This window comes from Mus pahari, chromosome 5, assembly GCF_900095145.1.
Source record: "Mus pahari chromosome 5, PAHARI_EIJ_v1.1, whole genome shotgun sequence".
Lineage (NCBI taxonomy): Eukaryota > Metazoa > Chordata > Mammalia > Rodentia > Muridae > Mus > Mus pahari.
The window spans coordinates 110,492,367-110,506,988 of record NC_034594.1 but is presented as its reverse complement, the minus strand read 5'-3'; the positions used below and the strand labels follow the sequence as shown (position 1 = coordinate 110,506,988).

Below are 14,622 nucleotides of genomic sequence, written 5' to 3'. Positions count from 1 at the left end.
TTGGGGACCCTCAGCCTGGATCAACCTCCACTATCCGTTGGTTCTTTGGTCTTCAAACTTATATCAGCTTGATCTAGACTTAAGAACCCTCTAGTGAAGGAGTCTGGACTTTGAACTGCCTTGCTTGGCCCTGTCAAGGGCGGCACCAATGTAAACAGAACCAACGGAAAAAGGGGAAAGCGCAAGTTTGAATGAATGGATGGTTTCGTGGGCTCGTTGCAAGCAGCAGGAGGCGCTGCCCAGGAGTGTGCGCCTTGCCGCCAAAGTCGGAGTTTTGCCTGCCGCCCCCAAAAGGGACAAGGCTGGGAACTCAGGAAGAGAGGCGACCTCGGTTCGATCGCGCCGCAGTCCCCGGCCGCCAGAAAGGATAGGAGAGGAGGGGGAGGGGCGTGCCGCCTCCTTTCATTCTTCCACGCTTGGGTCTCGGGAATGAAAACTGCCCCCAGCCGGGCCAGAGCGAGGGGATGAAAGGCGGCCCCTAGGACCTCTAGTCGAGCCTCGTCCCGCCCAGATTTCAGAAACCGGTCTAGTAGGGGGTGTCACACCACGAGGCCGCATGAATGCGGGAGATAGGGGGCAGCGTCACCCCTCGCGCTGTTGCTCCCGCAGGATGCACAATCGGGCTGGCTCTGTCCCAACCGAACGTGAGGCCCCGCCCCGTTTCTTGGTTCAGAATCTCGAATCCCTTCTAGCATCTTCCCCTCTCTTCACTGGGCCTTTGGTATGCCCCAGGGGACAGATGTCTTGGGATCTTTAACATTTGGGATGCTGCAAATGCCGAAGTTAAATGAAATACCTCCGGGGAGGGGAGGCCCGGGGGAGCCTTGGGGAGAGGGAAGATGGGCGGGACCAACAGGTCCTGAAGCTGCGCGACCGGCGCGGGGGGCGCGGGGGCAGGCGCGGGGCGCCAGAGCTCGGTGGGACAGGTAAGGCGGAAACTTAGTGAACGGAACGCGGGAGAACTGGGGGGGAATCGAGCTCCTGAACCTCGGTCTTCATCCTTTGCAGAGGGAGTCTTGCAGGGAAAGGGGGTAATTTTACCAAAGGGTCGAGCATTCCTGAATATCTACCCCAAAGCTGTTTCCAACGACCAACCTTTCTCCTTCGACTCTCTCCTCGGGCCGGTGGATCTCCTGGCCAGGTTCCGAGAAGGCAGAAAGCAGGCAAACAAAAGGAGCCGGAGTCCCAGGCCGGCCTGGAAGGAGAGGGCGCGGTGGGGGAGGGGCTGGGGGGGACAGGACAAAGGGGCTTTTTACGGAGAGCCTTAGAGGTTTGATTTCAGGGTGCATCCTGTTACCCCTAGTTCTCCACCCTGGCTTAGTTGAGGTGAACACCTTTCCTAGTGACTAGAGAGGAGTGGAGAAAGAAAACGTATTCTTCCACCCCTCCTGCCCAGAGAGTCCCCGACTATTTCCCGTGCTTCCCCCCCCCCGACTGTGAGCTCCTGCGGCTGGTCATTGATTTGTTAATTCACTAAGTAATTGTGGGAATGCTGGTGGCTGTGCCTTGCTGGGTGCTGTTGGGGTGATGTGGTCAGGTTGAAGGACTTGGTTTTTCAGAACTCTGACTCGGAAAGTATCACAGAAACTTCGGGGGCTGCGGAGAGAGCGGAGTGCGTTTAGTTACTGGTCTGTGAAAGAGTTTGGACACGAAAGGTTTTGAAGAGGTGGTTTTCGTGGAAAGGGCTGTCTTCCACCTAGATGGGATTCCAGTGCTAGGAAACCTCACTTCTTCGCCTGTCCTTGTAGCCAGTGGCTCTGGAACCTGGGGTCAGAGAAAATGGGTTCTGAGTTCCAAGTTAGTTCCAAGCTTCCTCTGGAGAGTGCCCACCTATCCCTTGATGGTGTCCTCGGATAACACCCATCTTGGCAGGAAGACTGTTATGTCAGCCTAATTCTAAGCCCTAGATTCGGGGGGGGGGGATGCCGAGTTTGGACTTGGTTCAGTGCAAGCAGGTTGGTCTGTAAGTCCATTACTGAGCAACGAACGGATTGATGCCCATCTTCAATGGAAGCCGCTGCCAGCGCTGAGTTTCTGCAAAACGAGGGAAAAAACCAAACCAAACCAAACCAAACCAAACCAAACCAAACCAAACCAAACCAAAAAGCTCCATTGCACAGCCTCCTGCAGGAGGCCCAGAGGGTGAGCCTTTCTCCTTGATGGGTGGGCATGGAAGAGTGAGGAAGCTGCTGATTGGCTCCCAGGCTTGCCTCTTTGCAGGTTGCCTATTTCTTGGGGTGGGCTATGTGTGTGTTGGGTGTGTGTGTGGGTGTGGGTGTGGGTGTGGGTGTGGGTGTGTGTTGGGTGTGTGTGTGTGTGTGTGTGTGTGTGTGTGTATGGGTGGGGGTTATGTTCTGCTAGAGGGGGTTTGGGTTTGTGATATCAGTGACCTGGCTTCAGCTCAAGTCTATTCTTGAAAAGCTGGTTTTCAAGCACTGAGAATCATTAGTGAGAGCCTGGAGGCTTTTCCTGGAAGACAGTTTAAAGAATGTATGTCCCGGTGTGTACAGGCCTTAACCCGAGTTTGCTTTTGGTCCTGAATTCAGATGAGGTTACCTGAGGCCATAGTGCTCAGTTGACTCTAAAACGTACACCCTAGGCTGCAGCTGCAGCAGTACCTGTGACTTTCACACGAGGTCGGTTATATGTAAAGAGTTTCATTCGTGGGTTGTTTGAAACGACCGGTTGCTGGGTTCAGAACTGTATTTCAGCATAATTGGACTTCGTAATTGGTCTCTTTGTTTTATACATTAAAAACCAGCTATGAGCTGATTCTAGAAACTCCACCACAGCCCTCAGTTGGAACTGGGGGATGGGCCAAGGCAGCTCAAGCCCTTTCAGACACTGGAAGAAGGAGTAAACCTGTTGGGGGATGGGAGGGGACTGCAGTATTGTGGAGGACTTGTGTGTGGGGGGGCGATGAGAAAGGCTGTGGGTTCTTTGGGAGGTTCAGAAAGCATGCTCCCCATAGTGGGGAGGGTGTGTCCCCTGTGAGGGCCCCTCAGCTTCTGCTTGGAGGAGGTGGTCAACCTGTGGGACTCGGGCTAGCATTGTTTGGAAAGAGGGTGTGTACCGGAATGTGAAGGTATGGGAGGGGGGTTGTGTAGAAAAGGAGTGGGGTTGTTGGTGAAAGGTGGTGGCAGCTTGTGACATAGCTGTGCACAGGAGATGCTTAACAGTCAGCTAGGGCATGGAGGGGGAGCACGGGGTCCCCTGGGGGCTGGGAGAAGAAAGTAGTTTGGGTGTGTATTGAGACCTGAGGCCTGGGTCCCAGAGGTGGAGGAATGGAGGTGATGAGACAAAGATCTGAGAGCTGCCGGTCAGTCTGCTGTACCCTTCTAGCCTCTGGGAGCAGGTAACCACAGTCCGCCTCAGCTCTGCTCCCCACTCCAAAGCAATGCATTCCAGGCAGCTTCTTGTTTGCCCGAGGGCCCGTGGGACAGAGAGCCTGGAGGCTGACTTTTTGCTGGGACGAAGGTCCATTTTAGTGAGTATGGAGGTGTGGCTTTTGTATGGAATAACCGATGATTAGGCAGCGTGGGTCAGCGCCCCGTGGACAGCATTGTTTGGGGTGCACAGAGATTGCAAACGGGGTGTGGTGCTCTCGATGTGGCTGGGATTAGAAGAAATCAGCGCTGTCTTCCATCTGCCTAGCATCCTAGAGTCTCTCCAAAAGCAGCCCTGGCCTGTTTCTGTTGTCCCTTTGGCTTTGTTTCTTTTCTAGGACCCACAGCTACCTCTTCCTTCTGCTCTTTTGTTGTTCTTGTTTGCTTGTCTGTTCAGATTACTATCTTTCCTCTGTTGCCCAGGCTGGTCCTCAGTCTATGGGCTCATGTGATCCTCCTGCCTCAGATCACAAGTAGTTGGGACTGCAAGTCGCTAGTGATGCCTGCCACCCCCCCTCCCCAGCTCAGTCTGAGGTTTTGAGATCCTAATCTGGGAAAGACGGAGGCAGTGATTATTAGTGTCAGGAGAGTCGGGACTCTGTGAGCCTAGGTTTTCCAAGACGCTCCCTGCGGGACAGAGAGTTTCTTTCTCACTCTGTTTTGGTTTTTGTTTGTTTTTGTTTTGAGGGGGAGGGGCTTATTCCTCAATTTCTAGAAAGAGAAAGTGAGACAAGGGAGACAGGAGGGGACTGGAGGGCACTGAAGCAATTCGGAGCTCAGCACACTCTTAGGGTTCCTTGTGGCTACGGAAACTTGACTCTACTGCCTTCTGGTTCTCTTTCATGGGGAGCCCCTTTTCCCTGCTCCCCTCCGCCCGGAAGTGCAGAGGCCTAGGAGCTGCCTGCCGGCAACTGCCAGCAGCCAGCAGCCTGATTAGTTCAGGGAAGGACTTGCTCACCTGCTCCTCCCCTCTGACTCAAGTCATAACAGGTAACCTGGTTCCCTTGGCCCGGCCGCCTGGGAGGGACAACAGGCAGGCGGGACCTGATGAGAGGAAGAGAGAGCCAGGGGGCAGCTAGCAGCGTGTGGTGAGCTTCCGGGGAGCAAGAGTACCAGGCGGCCTGGGAGACCTTGAGGTGGCATGAGAGGTGCCTCAAAGTCCTGATCTGGAAGCAGGGGTCTTCCTTGATCTGGATTGAGCTCTGGAGCAGGTGAGAGTGGGGCGGGGTAAGGCCAATCTCTGGGGTTGAGCAGCAGGCAGACCAGGAAATGGAAGGAGATAATGGTAACACTCCCCTACTCCTCAAATCACTTCTGGGCTCAGGGGTATTTGGGGGACTGCTAAGTGGGTTTGGAAACAGGGAGCCTGTGTCTGTGAGCAGGCCTAAATTTCCAACAGAGATGAGCTAGGGCAGAGAGGACCTGGCTTTGGAGGCACATTTGTGATGGGGAGGACTCCCCCTGGCTTCCCTGAGGTAAAGGATGCTGGAGTTTCCCCTCCTTCTTCGAAGCTTTTCTTTCTCCCTTGGGCTTTGTCTGGGGATAGCTTCTGAGTGTCTGGGCTGCCTGGGAACAGCAGTGGGGCAGAGGCTCCTGAGTTGGGGAGGGGTGGGGATGTTACCTAAACTGTCCTTATCTAACTAACGTAAGAACTTTCACACCGAGGCCCGATCTCTTCTGGGTGGGTCTGGGCTGCCCTTGTGGACTCTGGGGAAAGTTCCTCATATTGGAGAGCTGTGCTCTGTGTTGGTGCCGGTATTATTCTTTGTCCAGTCTTGCCCAGAGAGGTCCTAATTCAGATATAGGGCCTGGGAAGGGCCGTAGGCCTTTCTGATTTTCCTTGTCCTTGTGAGGAAAACTGGGGCTTAGAAGGCCAGAGTCCTTCCTCAGCTGTCCCAGGAAGCTGCACAACTGATGGTGGAATGGATACGTGTCTCCGAGACTGCGCTCCTTGCCCTTCTCGGAGCAACAAGTGAGCCCAGAGTTGACCCTGGTGATAGATGATGAGTCTGGGTCCATGGTGCATAACGAAGCCTGAAGGAGAGGCATGCTAAAACACCCCTTAGTCTCAGAGCGAACGCCCCTCTTGTCTGCTGAAGTCTGACCCCCTCCTTACCCCACCCCCCACCCCGAGGGAGGGCCCGAGTTATTTCAGCCTTTCAAGGCAACTTCTTAGTGGTTAATAATTAATTAACAAGTGTGACTAATTGATAGCTTCCCTCCCACTTCCCCCCTCCCTCTGTCCAAAGCAAACTGGCTTCAGGTGCCAGCTGCCAGCCCTGCTAGATAGAGTCCTGGTCCTGCTTCTCAGTTTAAGATGATCTTGCCCTCTTCTGGGGAGGGTGGCAGGAAGGCCCAGCTGCCTGCTTCTCTGTGCTAGAACGGACTTGAGATAAAGGGACATCGTGAAGGACCAGTCACCCTAAGTTCCTGGAATCTCTGGAGGTCGTACGACCAGTCTTCAGTGCATTTGCAAAGCCACCTTGTATTTCTTTTATTCTCCTTTTCATCTTCTAGACTTTACTTGAGGACTGAAATTCCAGAGTGCAAAAAAGTCCATGTCAGTTCCAGGGCCATGGTTTTTCATTCAATGTCGCTGCCCGAGGAGCCTTGATAAGCTGTGCTTTGTGCCCTCTCTGGGGCTCAGTTGGCAGACATGGGGAGCCTAGCTGACTGTAGTGGCCCCCTCTTCTCTACTTCTCATGCTGCTCAGTCGTCTGTCATGCAGAGACGGAGCCCCCCTCCCCCTCCCTGCAGCTTTGTGCTCTGGAGGCAGCAGGATGAGCCCCAGACAGAAACTCCGAAGGACTTTTGGATTCTTGCTCAATGAGCTGACTCAGTGAGGAGGTGGCCTCTCCTTCCAGACCTCCGCCTGGACTCCACCCTCCCCACCCCTGCTCTAGCCAACAGCTGCCAGCCCTGGCCAGCTGGGATCCCACCGCGGGTGTGGGTTTGGGAAAGAGATAGGGGTGGTCACAGGTGTTGTTTTGGTGAGTGGTGTGCTGGGCTGCACCTACACCATCAAAGTGCCGACCAGTCAGAGGAAGGCATGTTTTCCTTTCTGTCACTGGTAACTTCTAATCTGCCATCGTCTTTACCAGCAATCCAATAGATCCCCTCCACCCTAGCTGTGGGGTGTAGGGTCTACAAGTTAACTCCCTCTTGAGAAGTTTCCTAGGGTGTACTGGTGACTTGGGATTCAGTGCAATTCTGTTTCCCCTGCCTGGTGAATGACCAGGTCCAGACTACATGGTAAACCGGTCCTTGGGCCCCTGACCAGCCTTGGCTTTGTGCCCACTGTCCAGGCATTTTCTCATCATGCTTTCAACCGGTGGGGCAGTAGGCCATGCCTCAAGTCTCCCGTGTTCTCAAGCTGAGGACAGCCATACCTCATGAAGAGTCCTTGGCATCACCTTGCTTTGCCAGCCTGTCCAATCTTCCCATCTCCTCCTTTTCTTCTCTCTGTTCTCTTTCTTGTTCTTGTACAGCCACCAGTGCAGTAAACCCCTTTGGACCCAGAGGACTTTTTTTTGAGGGGGGGCTAGGCTGAACCCTCCCTTGGAATGTCCTCCCACCCCAGAGAGTGCTCTGAGAACCCCTCACCCCAGATCATTCCAGAGACACAATCGAACTTCCGTTCCCGATGCTCAAGCATCGCGCCACAGACTTCATAGAGCATTTTGGTTATCTTCTCTTAAAAGCTGGGAAAACTCCAGACTACCTACACATCCTGGCCCAGGCTGGGACCGGCGCAGCCCCTCCTTCCTCTGTGCCCCCTCTTCCCAGAAACTCATCATGGAGGGTAAGGATGAAGTCAGCGACTCCGACAGCGGCATCATCCTGCAGTCTGGTGAGTTGATCCAGGAAATTCCCCTGCCCTGCTCCCTGACTCCAGAGTGAGTCCCTTGGCTCTGGGCTAGCTGGGCTAAGCCTCCCAAAGGGCTGGGGAGAGGAGGGAATGGAGGGGCTCCTGCTGGAGAAGTGGAACAGCTGGAAGATCTGGCACCTCAAGGACCTGCCATTTTCCTTGCTGGAACGCACCAACCAGCCAGGAGTTCCTGTCCTATCTGGAGCAGAGATCAATTTTGTCCATCTTCAACTCCAGTGCTTACTAAGAAGCTGGAAAAATGTATCTCGCTGGCGTTAATGTCCCATCCCTACTGCACTTGAGCCTGAGGGTCTAGTGTGGCCTGGTTTTGATATAGGACAGGAGAAAAGGAGGAAGAGAAGACACATGGGCCCCTCCCACACCCAGGTCACCCTGGTGGGACAGCTCTCCCTTTGAACTATAGTGTTACCAATGTTTGGGCAGCCAGGAGACATGATGTGGCTGTGACACAAGCCATAACGGCTAGCCTGTAATTTGTGGGCAAGCATGAGACGGTATGGGTGTGTACTCCCCCAGAGGTGGCCAACAGTGTCCTAGGGATGCCTTGCTTCAGTGTTCCTAAGCAAGTGTCTCTTATCTCCCTACAGGCCCGGACAGCCCTGTCTCTCCAATGAAAGAGCTGACCAATGCAGTGCGCAAGCAGCAGAGGGCTCTGGAAGCGAGGCTGGAGGCCTGCCTGGAGGAGCTGCGCAGACTCTGCCTGAGAGAGGCGGTGAGGTCCCTAAGTCCCTGCCCCCTACAAACTTAGCATTCATCTGAGGAGCCCCGAAACTATGCCAAGGGGGAAACCCTTTTAGGGGATTGGAAATTAGACTGAGGTGTGGGCCTAGAGTTTCTGTCATGTGGGTTTGACCTGTACACTGGGCAGACCTGAGCAGGGATTCAAGTACAGGAAAGGAAGGGATGAGGGGACGCGCAGAGGGGCCAAAGAGATGGAAGTGCATTTGATAGTTGTACCTTGGGTCAGGGTGGCCCTCAGGAGGAAGTGACCAGAGAGAATGAGAAGGCAAAGGGAGAAGTGTTCTTCAAGGATGGGAAGAAGACAACTGTGGCAGATGGGATGAGGTGGGCAGGGGTACAAGTGCCCCGCTACTTCAGGGGCCTCTGGAATGTCAGGTCCATGCAGTGTGGAGTTGGATGGCAAGTTTTAAATGATCGGTCAAGGGCTGGGCAAGCGGAGAGGGGTGGAGGGGCCTGACTTGACTCTGCCCCCCTCTAGGAGCTGACTGGGACTTTGCCGGCAGAGTATCCCCTTAAGCCTGGTGAGAAGACCCCCAAGGTCAGGCGCAGGATCGGAGCAGCGTACAAGCTGGATGAGTGGGCCCTCCACAGAGAGGTGAGGACCGTCAGAGGAGGTGGTCGCTGTACCTCATCCCCAAAGGCTGACTACCGGTGCAGTCCAGTGCACTGGCAATCCCTGTCATCCAGTGTGGGTGGTGGCCAATCCCAGGCTTCCCAGGAGTAGTCCAGATGGCTCTGAGTAGGCATGCCACCTCAGCAGCTTGGACCCCGTGGGCAGAGGATTAAAAAGACCAATAACCAGCTCTAAGAGCCAGTTACCTATTCAGGGAGCTTGGTGTGGCACGGGGCCTGTCCTTTCTCAGCCTAGGTGGAAGGGAGTAGGGTGACTCTGACCCTAGGTGACCTTCCTCTTGGAGAGATTCCCGTGGGTTGACATGCTTGGTCCTTTGGGGTCAGGAAGGAAAGAGACCTACTTAAGTCTTCTCCCAGCCCGACACAGCAGATAGCAGGGGGTGGGACGATCATGGCAACTTTTCATGGTGACAAGTTGGCTCTGGGCCACTCCCAGTGCCCCACCTTTTGCTGTGTATCCCTGGACACTGTAGTCTGCTCACAACTGGGTCAGAGCCTCTTGGACTCTTCTGACCCTCTTAGCCCTCACTTCCAACCCCTCCCTCAGGACCCTCTGAGCAGCCTGGAGCGCCAGTTGGCTCTGCAGCTTCAGATTACCGAGGCGGCTCGCAGGCTGTGTGCAGAGGAGAACCTCAGCAGACAGACACGTCGGCAGCGGAAGCACGCTGCGCTGCAGGAGGAGAAGAAGCTGCGGGACCTTCAGCGTTGCCTGGGTGATCGGCGGCGGAACAGTGAGCCCCCTCCTACCACTGTGCCCTCCCTGGGCAGAGGTGAGCCCATTGTCCTGAGCCATGCAAGCCTCACACAGCTCTTGTGGGAAGGCCAGCGTGGTCCTGCGGTGTTATGCTTTCGGCTAGCGCCTGCACTAATATTTCTTGTTAACGCCGTCAGGGTACTCCTTCCTGGGTCCATACAGGTCCTTTCTTACCTATGCACCCCACAAGGCATCTCCACTCTGGGAGACCTTCTTTATTCCGTTTGCATCTCTCACGTAGTATACCGCTCCCATAAGACTTTATAGACAGAAGGCATTTCTCTGCTTGATAGTAATCCAAGTGTTTATTCAAACTCAAATACTATCTTCAGGGGGAAAAGTGCAGTAAGCGCAAGGCTCTGCAGCGATGCTCGTTCAGCATCTTTAGGGAATGGCTGTTGCTATGGATAGTCAATGACTGATGGATTCAGGACCGCATATGCATGGGTGTTTAGACTGAAATCCATTCGTACCTCTACAGTCCTGTCAGTGTCTGCAACTGGTCAAGAGTGCTGAACCATTCTTGTAGCCTAGTGACTGAGACCTGACCCAGAGATGAGTCTGCGGGGCACCTCAGAACCAGAGCCAGCCAAATGACTTCAGTGTGTCTGGTCTGGTGAGCTTCTGAGCCCCGAGGTGGGACCATTTTCTTTGTCCTGACCCAAATCCTGTCAGGTTGGGACTTGTAGCCTCCATTCCTCCAGTCCCAGCTCAGCCCTGGAGTGGCTTTCCTGGCTGTGTCTGAAGGAAGTGGTTCGAGGGACCAGCTGCTCTTTACCCAGAGCCTCGGGCTCGGCTTGGGGAGCAACAGGCTCCCCCATGTCCCCGTCCATACTCGAAGATCAGCTGGTTCTTGCCCTGCAATTCTTATCTTCCCTGGCGGAACACACAGTAGGAGCTTCAAGGTCCACCCCCCACCTCCCCACCCCCATGCTGCGTGCCTCTGGCAGGCATTGCTTTCAGTACCTGTAACCTCCAGGACGAAGCGTCTGAACAGACACCAGCTGGGCCACCCTCGGACTCCTGGCATAGATAGCGAGGAACAACGTGTTCTTCTATGTCTCGACTGACTGGGAAAACCAGGCCTAGTGGCCAGACCCTATTCTGCTTTCATTGGCTCTGGCCTTAATATAGGACATCACTGTCACTCCCCAAGACTCTAAGGAAAAAGTCATTCTCGGCTCTTCATTTCCCACAGGCCCCGGGTATGGTAAGGCAGATGCTGATGGAGGTATAATGGTCCCCAAGGGCCACCTCTGTGCTTGAAGGAGCCATTAGTATAGAGATGTGGCCTGTCTCCATCCCCATGGTCCCTCTCCACGTGTACTGTTCAGCTCCTTTGCTCATAGGTGCTGGCATTGCCAGGAGCTTTTGTGCAGGGTGGGGCTTTGGGGGGGAATGTCACTACTACTGCCATTGTGACTGATGACACTCCTTGTTGGAAGTGGGGAAGCAGGCCAGGACATGCCTAGGGCTCTGGCTTAACCCTGTGTAGGAGGAAAGAAGACTGATATTCTCAGGCCCTTTAGTCCGAGAGGAGATAGAGGGCGGAGGAACCAGCTGGTACAGCCAGTGACTTGTGTGGCTTCTGCATGGACCCCGCCCTCCAGACAGGCCTGAGGTTCTGGGTTCTAGTGTCTGACTTGGGAGCTCAAAAGGAGGTTGTTCTGAACTAGTTGTTCCTGTTTCTCGGCTCCTCTGTTCGGCTGTATTCGCCAGGAAAGGAGGAAGTAGAGAGCGATTAATAATTAGTTTGAGGCTAGAGGGTGTTTTGAATTAAAAAGGAAAAATAAGCAAACAAACCAAAAAGAAAAAAAAAATAGTCAAAACGAAACTCCACCCACCCCCCTTTGCACACAAGGGTTATTCAATTTGAGAAAGTAATTAGCCAGATGAGGGTAATTAATTAGTCAGCTCTCTGCAGGTGGCAAGGAGCAGACAGGTATTGAGCTAATTTTTATTATGAGTGAGCCCACGAACCACCCCTTGAAGTCCTCTGCCGGAGTGGGTGCCCTGTCTGTGTTTGTCGATTGACTGCGTCAGTCTGGAGCAACCTTGTATGATAGCAGCCCAGTGATGATCGAAATGCTGGGTGTCCAACGTGGTGACTGCTATCTGCATGTAGCTACTGAACATTTGAACTGTGCCCCCAGTAACTGAGGAGCTGAGGTTTTAATTTGAATGAGTGTGACCCCGTATCGTATGGTTTGATTGGTTGGGCAGGGTCGCTTTGGTCTCATGGTTTCCTCTCTGCCTGGGGTACTCTGCCATAGCTGCTGGGGGAGAGTCATGGTGGAGGACCAGAGTGAACCAGAACTGGCTTGAGGCAGGGCTGAGACAGAGAGCATTTGCAGTTGGCAGCTTGTGCTCCCAGCTTTTGTCCCTGCAGAGCTTCGTGCCCCCAGACTTACCTCGTAGCGTGCAGCTTTTGGTCCACAGAACTGATGTCTTGTTTATATGGTCCTTAGAGCTGATGGAGAGGATGTCTTCCTTCCCGGGCTGTTACATTCTAAGCAAAGCCTACAGTCTGAACCCATGATACACTACAGGGCTGAGAGGGTAACACGTGTGTAATCCCTTCAGCCTGACATTTGCCAAAGATAAAATACTTTAAAATTTTTGTAAAAGACGAAAAACCAAGAGAACGAGAATTCAGTAAGAGCATTTCTCTTCCACGGATCCTCAGAACAAAGGTTAACTGTTAGCTATGCAACCCTTGGTTGGCTACTGGGGCAGCCCAGCACAGATAACTGTTGTGGCAATTTTCTCTGTAAAGGTCTGGACAGAGAATAATTTTCGACTTTGTAGGTCTCATATCACAACTAACCTGCCATGTTGGTGCTGATGCAGCCGGACATCACAAATCTGTACTTGTGTCTCAATACAACCTTCTTGGTGAAATCAGCTCTGGTTAGGTGAACTGGACTTGGTCTGTGGGCCAAAGTTTGCCAGCTCTCCATCCCCTCTATTTTTTTTCCCACCCGAGACTGTTTCTCTGTGTAACCCGAGCTGTCTTGGAACTTTCTCTGTAGACCAGGCTGGCCTTGAACTCAGAGATCAGCCTGCCTCTGCCTCTAGAGTGCTGAGATTAAAGGTGTGTGCCTCCACCGCCGAGCCATGCCTGCCTCTCTCCTGACAAGATTTCAGGATGGTTAAGACTGTCTGCTCTTAGAACTTTCTGGTAGTGGCCCGTGCTGGCTGATAGGAGAGCCATTCAAGGAGCATGGGTTACTTAGGGCACAGACTGTCCGGGTGTGGATTCTTCAGCAGCAGCAGCCTTTTTGGTAGATTGACAAAAATCTCCTTGCTGGATGGGCTAAGGCTGGGTTTCCCGTTACACGGAGATGATAGCATCTACCTTAGCTGTTAAGGGATTACATGAATCAGCGTATGCAACATTATCTAGGAGAGCACTGGCACAGTAGAAATATTAGCCGTTATTAATGTTTTCTTATCGTCAAAGAGTTGAAAATGATCTCTGGGTTCTGTGTGGGTCATGCAGCCTTAGCCTCAGACTCCAAAGCATTATATCTGTTCAAGGGCAAACACAACAAAGCCCCCCCCCCCCGTCCCGCTCCCCAATTTCCTGAGTGACAGCTGCAATTGTTTCACATGAAGCTGCCTTGTGCTCCACTTTCCTCAAGCGACTTGCAGAGCACTATGCTCAGGACTCATCTCAGGGCCAGATGGTCAGACCCCAACCTAAGTTGGTCTCATGAGTCTCCACAGCCCGGCTTTCCGCCCTGACTTCTTTTGTGGGGACCACAGGAATTCTCACTTTTAAGACCGGGGAATTGGGTCGCATTTGTGATGTTTGAAGATGATAGACAGACTGGTGAAATGCTTCGCCTCCTATGTGCTTTCTAAAACGGCTCTCGGCTTTTCTCCTTTGTTACCAAAGAGCCCTGCTTGTGTTGGCTGATGGGGAGACAGTATTCCAGAGGATTGAAATGGCTAATTCAATGATAAATGGTTAAGGATAGAACCATTTGAATGTGATTACAGCCACATTTCTTGTCTCCCAGCCTAACCTGTCAACCTTTTTTCTACCTCTAAGGACTAAATTCCCATAGCACGCAGTCAGTATTTCCTGGGGGGATTCAGCTGCTGTCCTGGTAGAGGAGTTGGGTTAGGGTTTGCCTACTGCTGCCCAACCCTGGGCTAATTGTCTCACTTCTCTTTCCTCCCTCTGCTCCTTGTAGAGCTCAGTGCCTCTGACGACAGCTCCTTGTCTGATGGGCTGCTCCTGGAGGAAGGTGAGATGGACAGTTTGGGGACTTGGTCAAGATGGTATGGGATTTGTAGTTTCTTAGTGAGGACTCTCAGCAGGACCGGAAGGTTTAGGGTACTAGCCAAGGGTCTTTCTGAACTCTGATGTCAGTATCTGTCCGGGCACGTGCCCCATTGAGGGTTGGGGATGAGCTAAGCTTCTCTTTCAATGGACCCTTCTGATGAGGAAGGGAAAGGTGAGCCGTCAGCCTGGCCTGGGTGTCTCTCCTTTGCTCAGAGGCTATATTTGGGTGGAGCCAGTTAGAGCCAAGGAATGGTCTACTTAAGATCCTTGCCGTGGCTGTAAAGAAGGCAGTGTTGGGGAAGTACAAGACTGGATTAAGGACCTTGTTTAAAAACACCAAGAATGTCAGGTCAAAGTGGACTAAGAAAGCAATGCAGGCGTGGCCAGGGTGTGCCCAGGCCAATAAGGAAATAGGGCATTTAGGTGAGGCAGGAACAAGAAAACTAGTTAACTGCAGAAAGACACCATAAGCAAATGCTGGAAAGAGGCCTAGAGAGAGTCAGAGAGGAAGCCAGTGTAAATTAAAATAGGACTGGGGGGAGGGGAGGGAGTCCCTAGGAAGAAAACAGCTTTTCTTATCTGGGATTGGGGCTATGGCCTGGGGCAGTAGGTCAAGGCATTGAGGGAGCAAGGCAAGGGCTGCGGAGGGACTTGCTGAGCCGGTTTCCCCAGCCTCTGCCTTCTCTACCCCTGCAGAAGACTCTCAAGCGCCAAAACCTCCCCCAGAGTCACCGGCACCACCTTCACGGCCTCTCCCACCCCAGAGCCTTGAGGGCCTGCAGCCAGCAGGACCTGAATCTGGCGGCCAGGACCCGGCTCCCATCCAAAACAGTCCCTGGAAGGAGACCAGCCTGGACCACCCCTATGAGAAGCCAAGGAAGTCTTCGGAGCTCAGTAGCGAGTCCAGGTCAGACGGGGGGGTGGG

General features: G+C 53.4%; 1 protein-coding gene across 1 annotated transcript in view; it reads left to right on the top strand.

Annotated features, from left to right (window-relative positions):
- The first annotated feature begins 548 nt into the window (after positions 1-548).
- The window catches only part of Inava (innate immunity activator), a 20,541-nt gene continuing 6,467 nt past the window's right edge, over positions 549-14,622 (top strand). Inside the window, exons 1-7 of the mRNA XM_021198338.2 lie at positions 549-926; positions 7,088-7,236; positions 7,863-7,987; positions 8,495-8,611; positions 9,197-9,419; positions 13,606-13,659; positions 14,394-14,604. Coding sequence (XP_021053997.1) covers positions 724-926; positions 7,088-7,236; positions 7,863-7,987; positions 8,495-8,611; positions 9,197-9,419; positions 13,606-13,659; positions 14,394-14,604 — 1,082 coding nt within the window. The 5' untranslated portion in view covers positions 549-723. The remainder of the gene's footprint in view (positions 927-7,087; positions 7,237-7,862; positions 7,988-8,494; positions 8,612-9,196; positions 9,420-13,605; positions 13,660-14,393; positions 14,605-14,622) is intronic.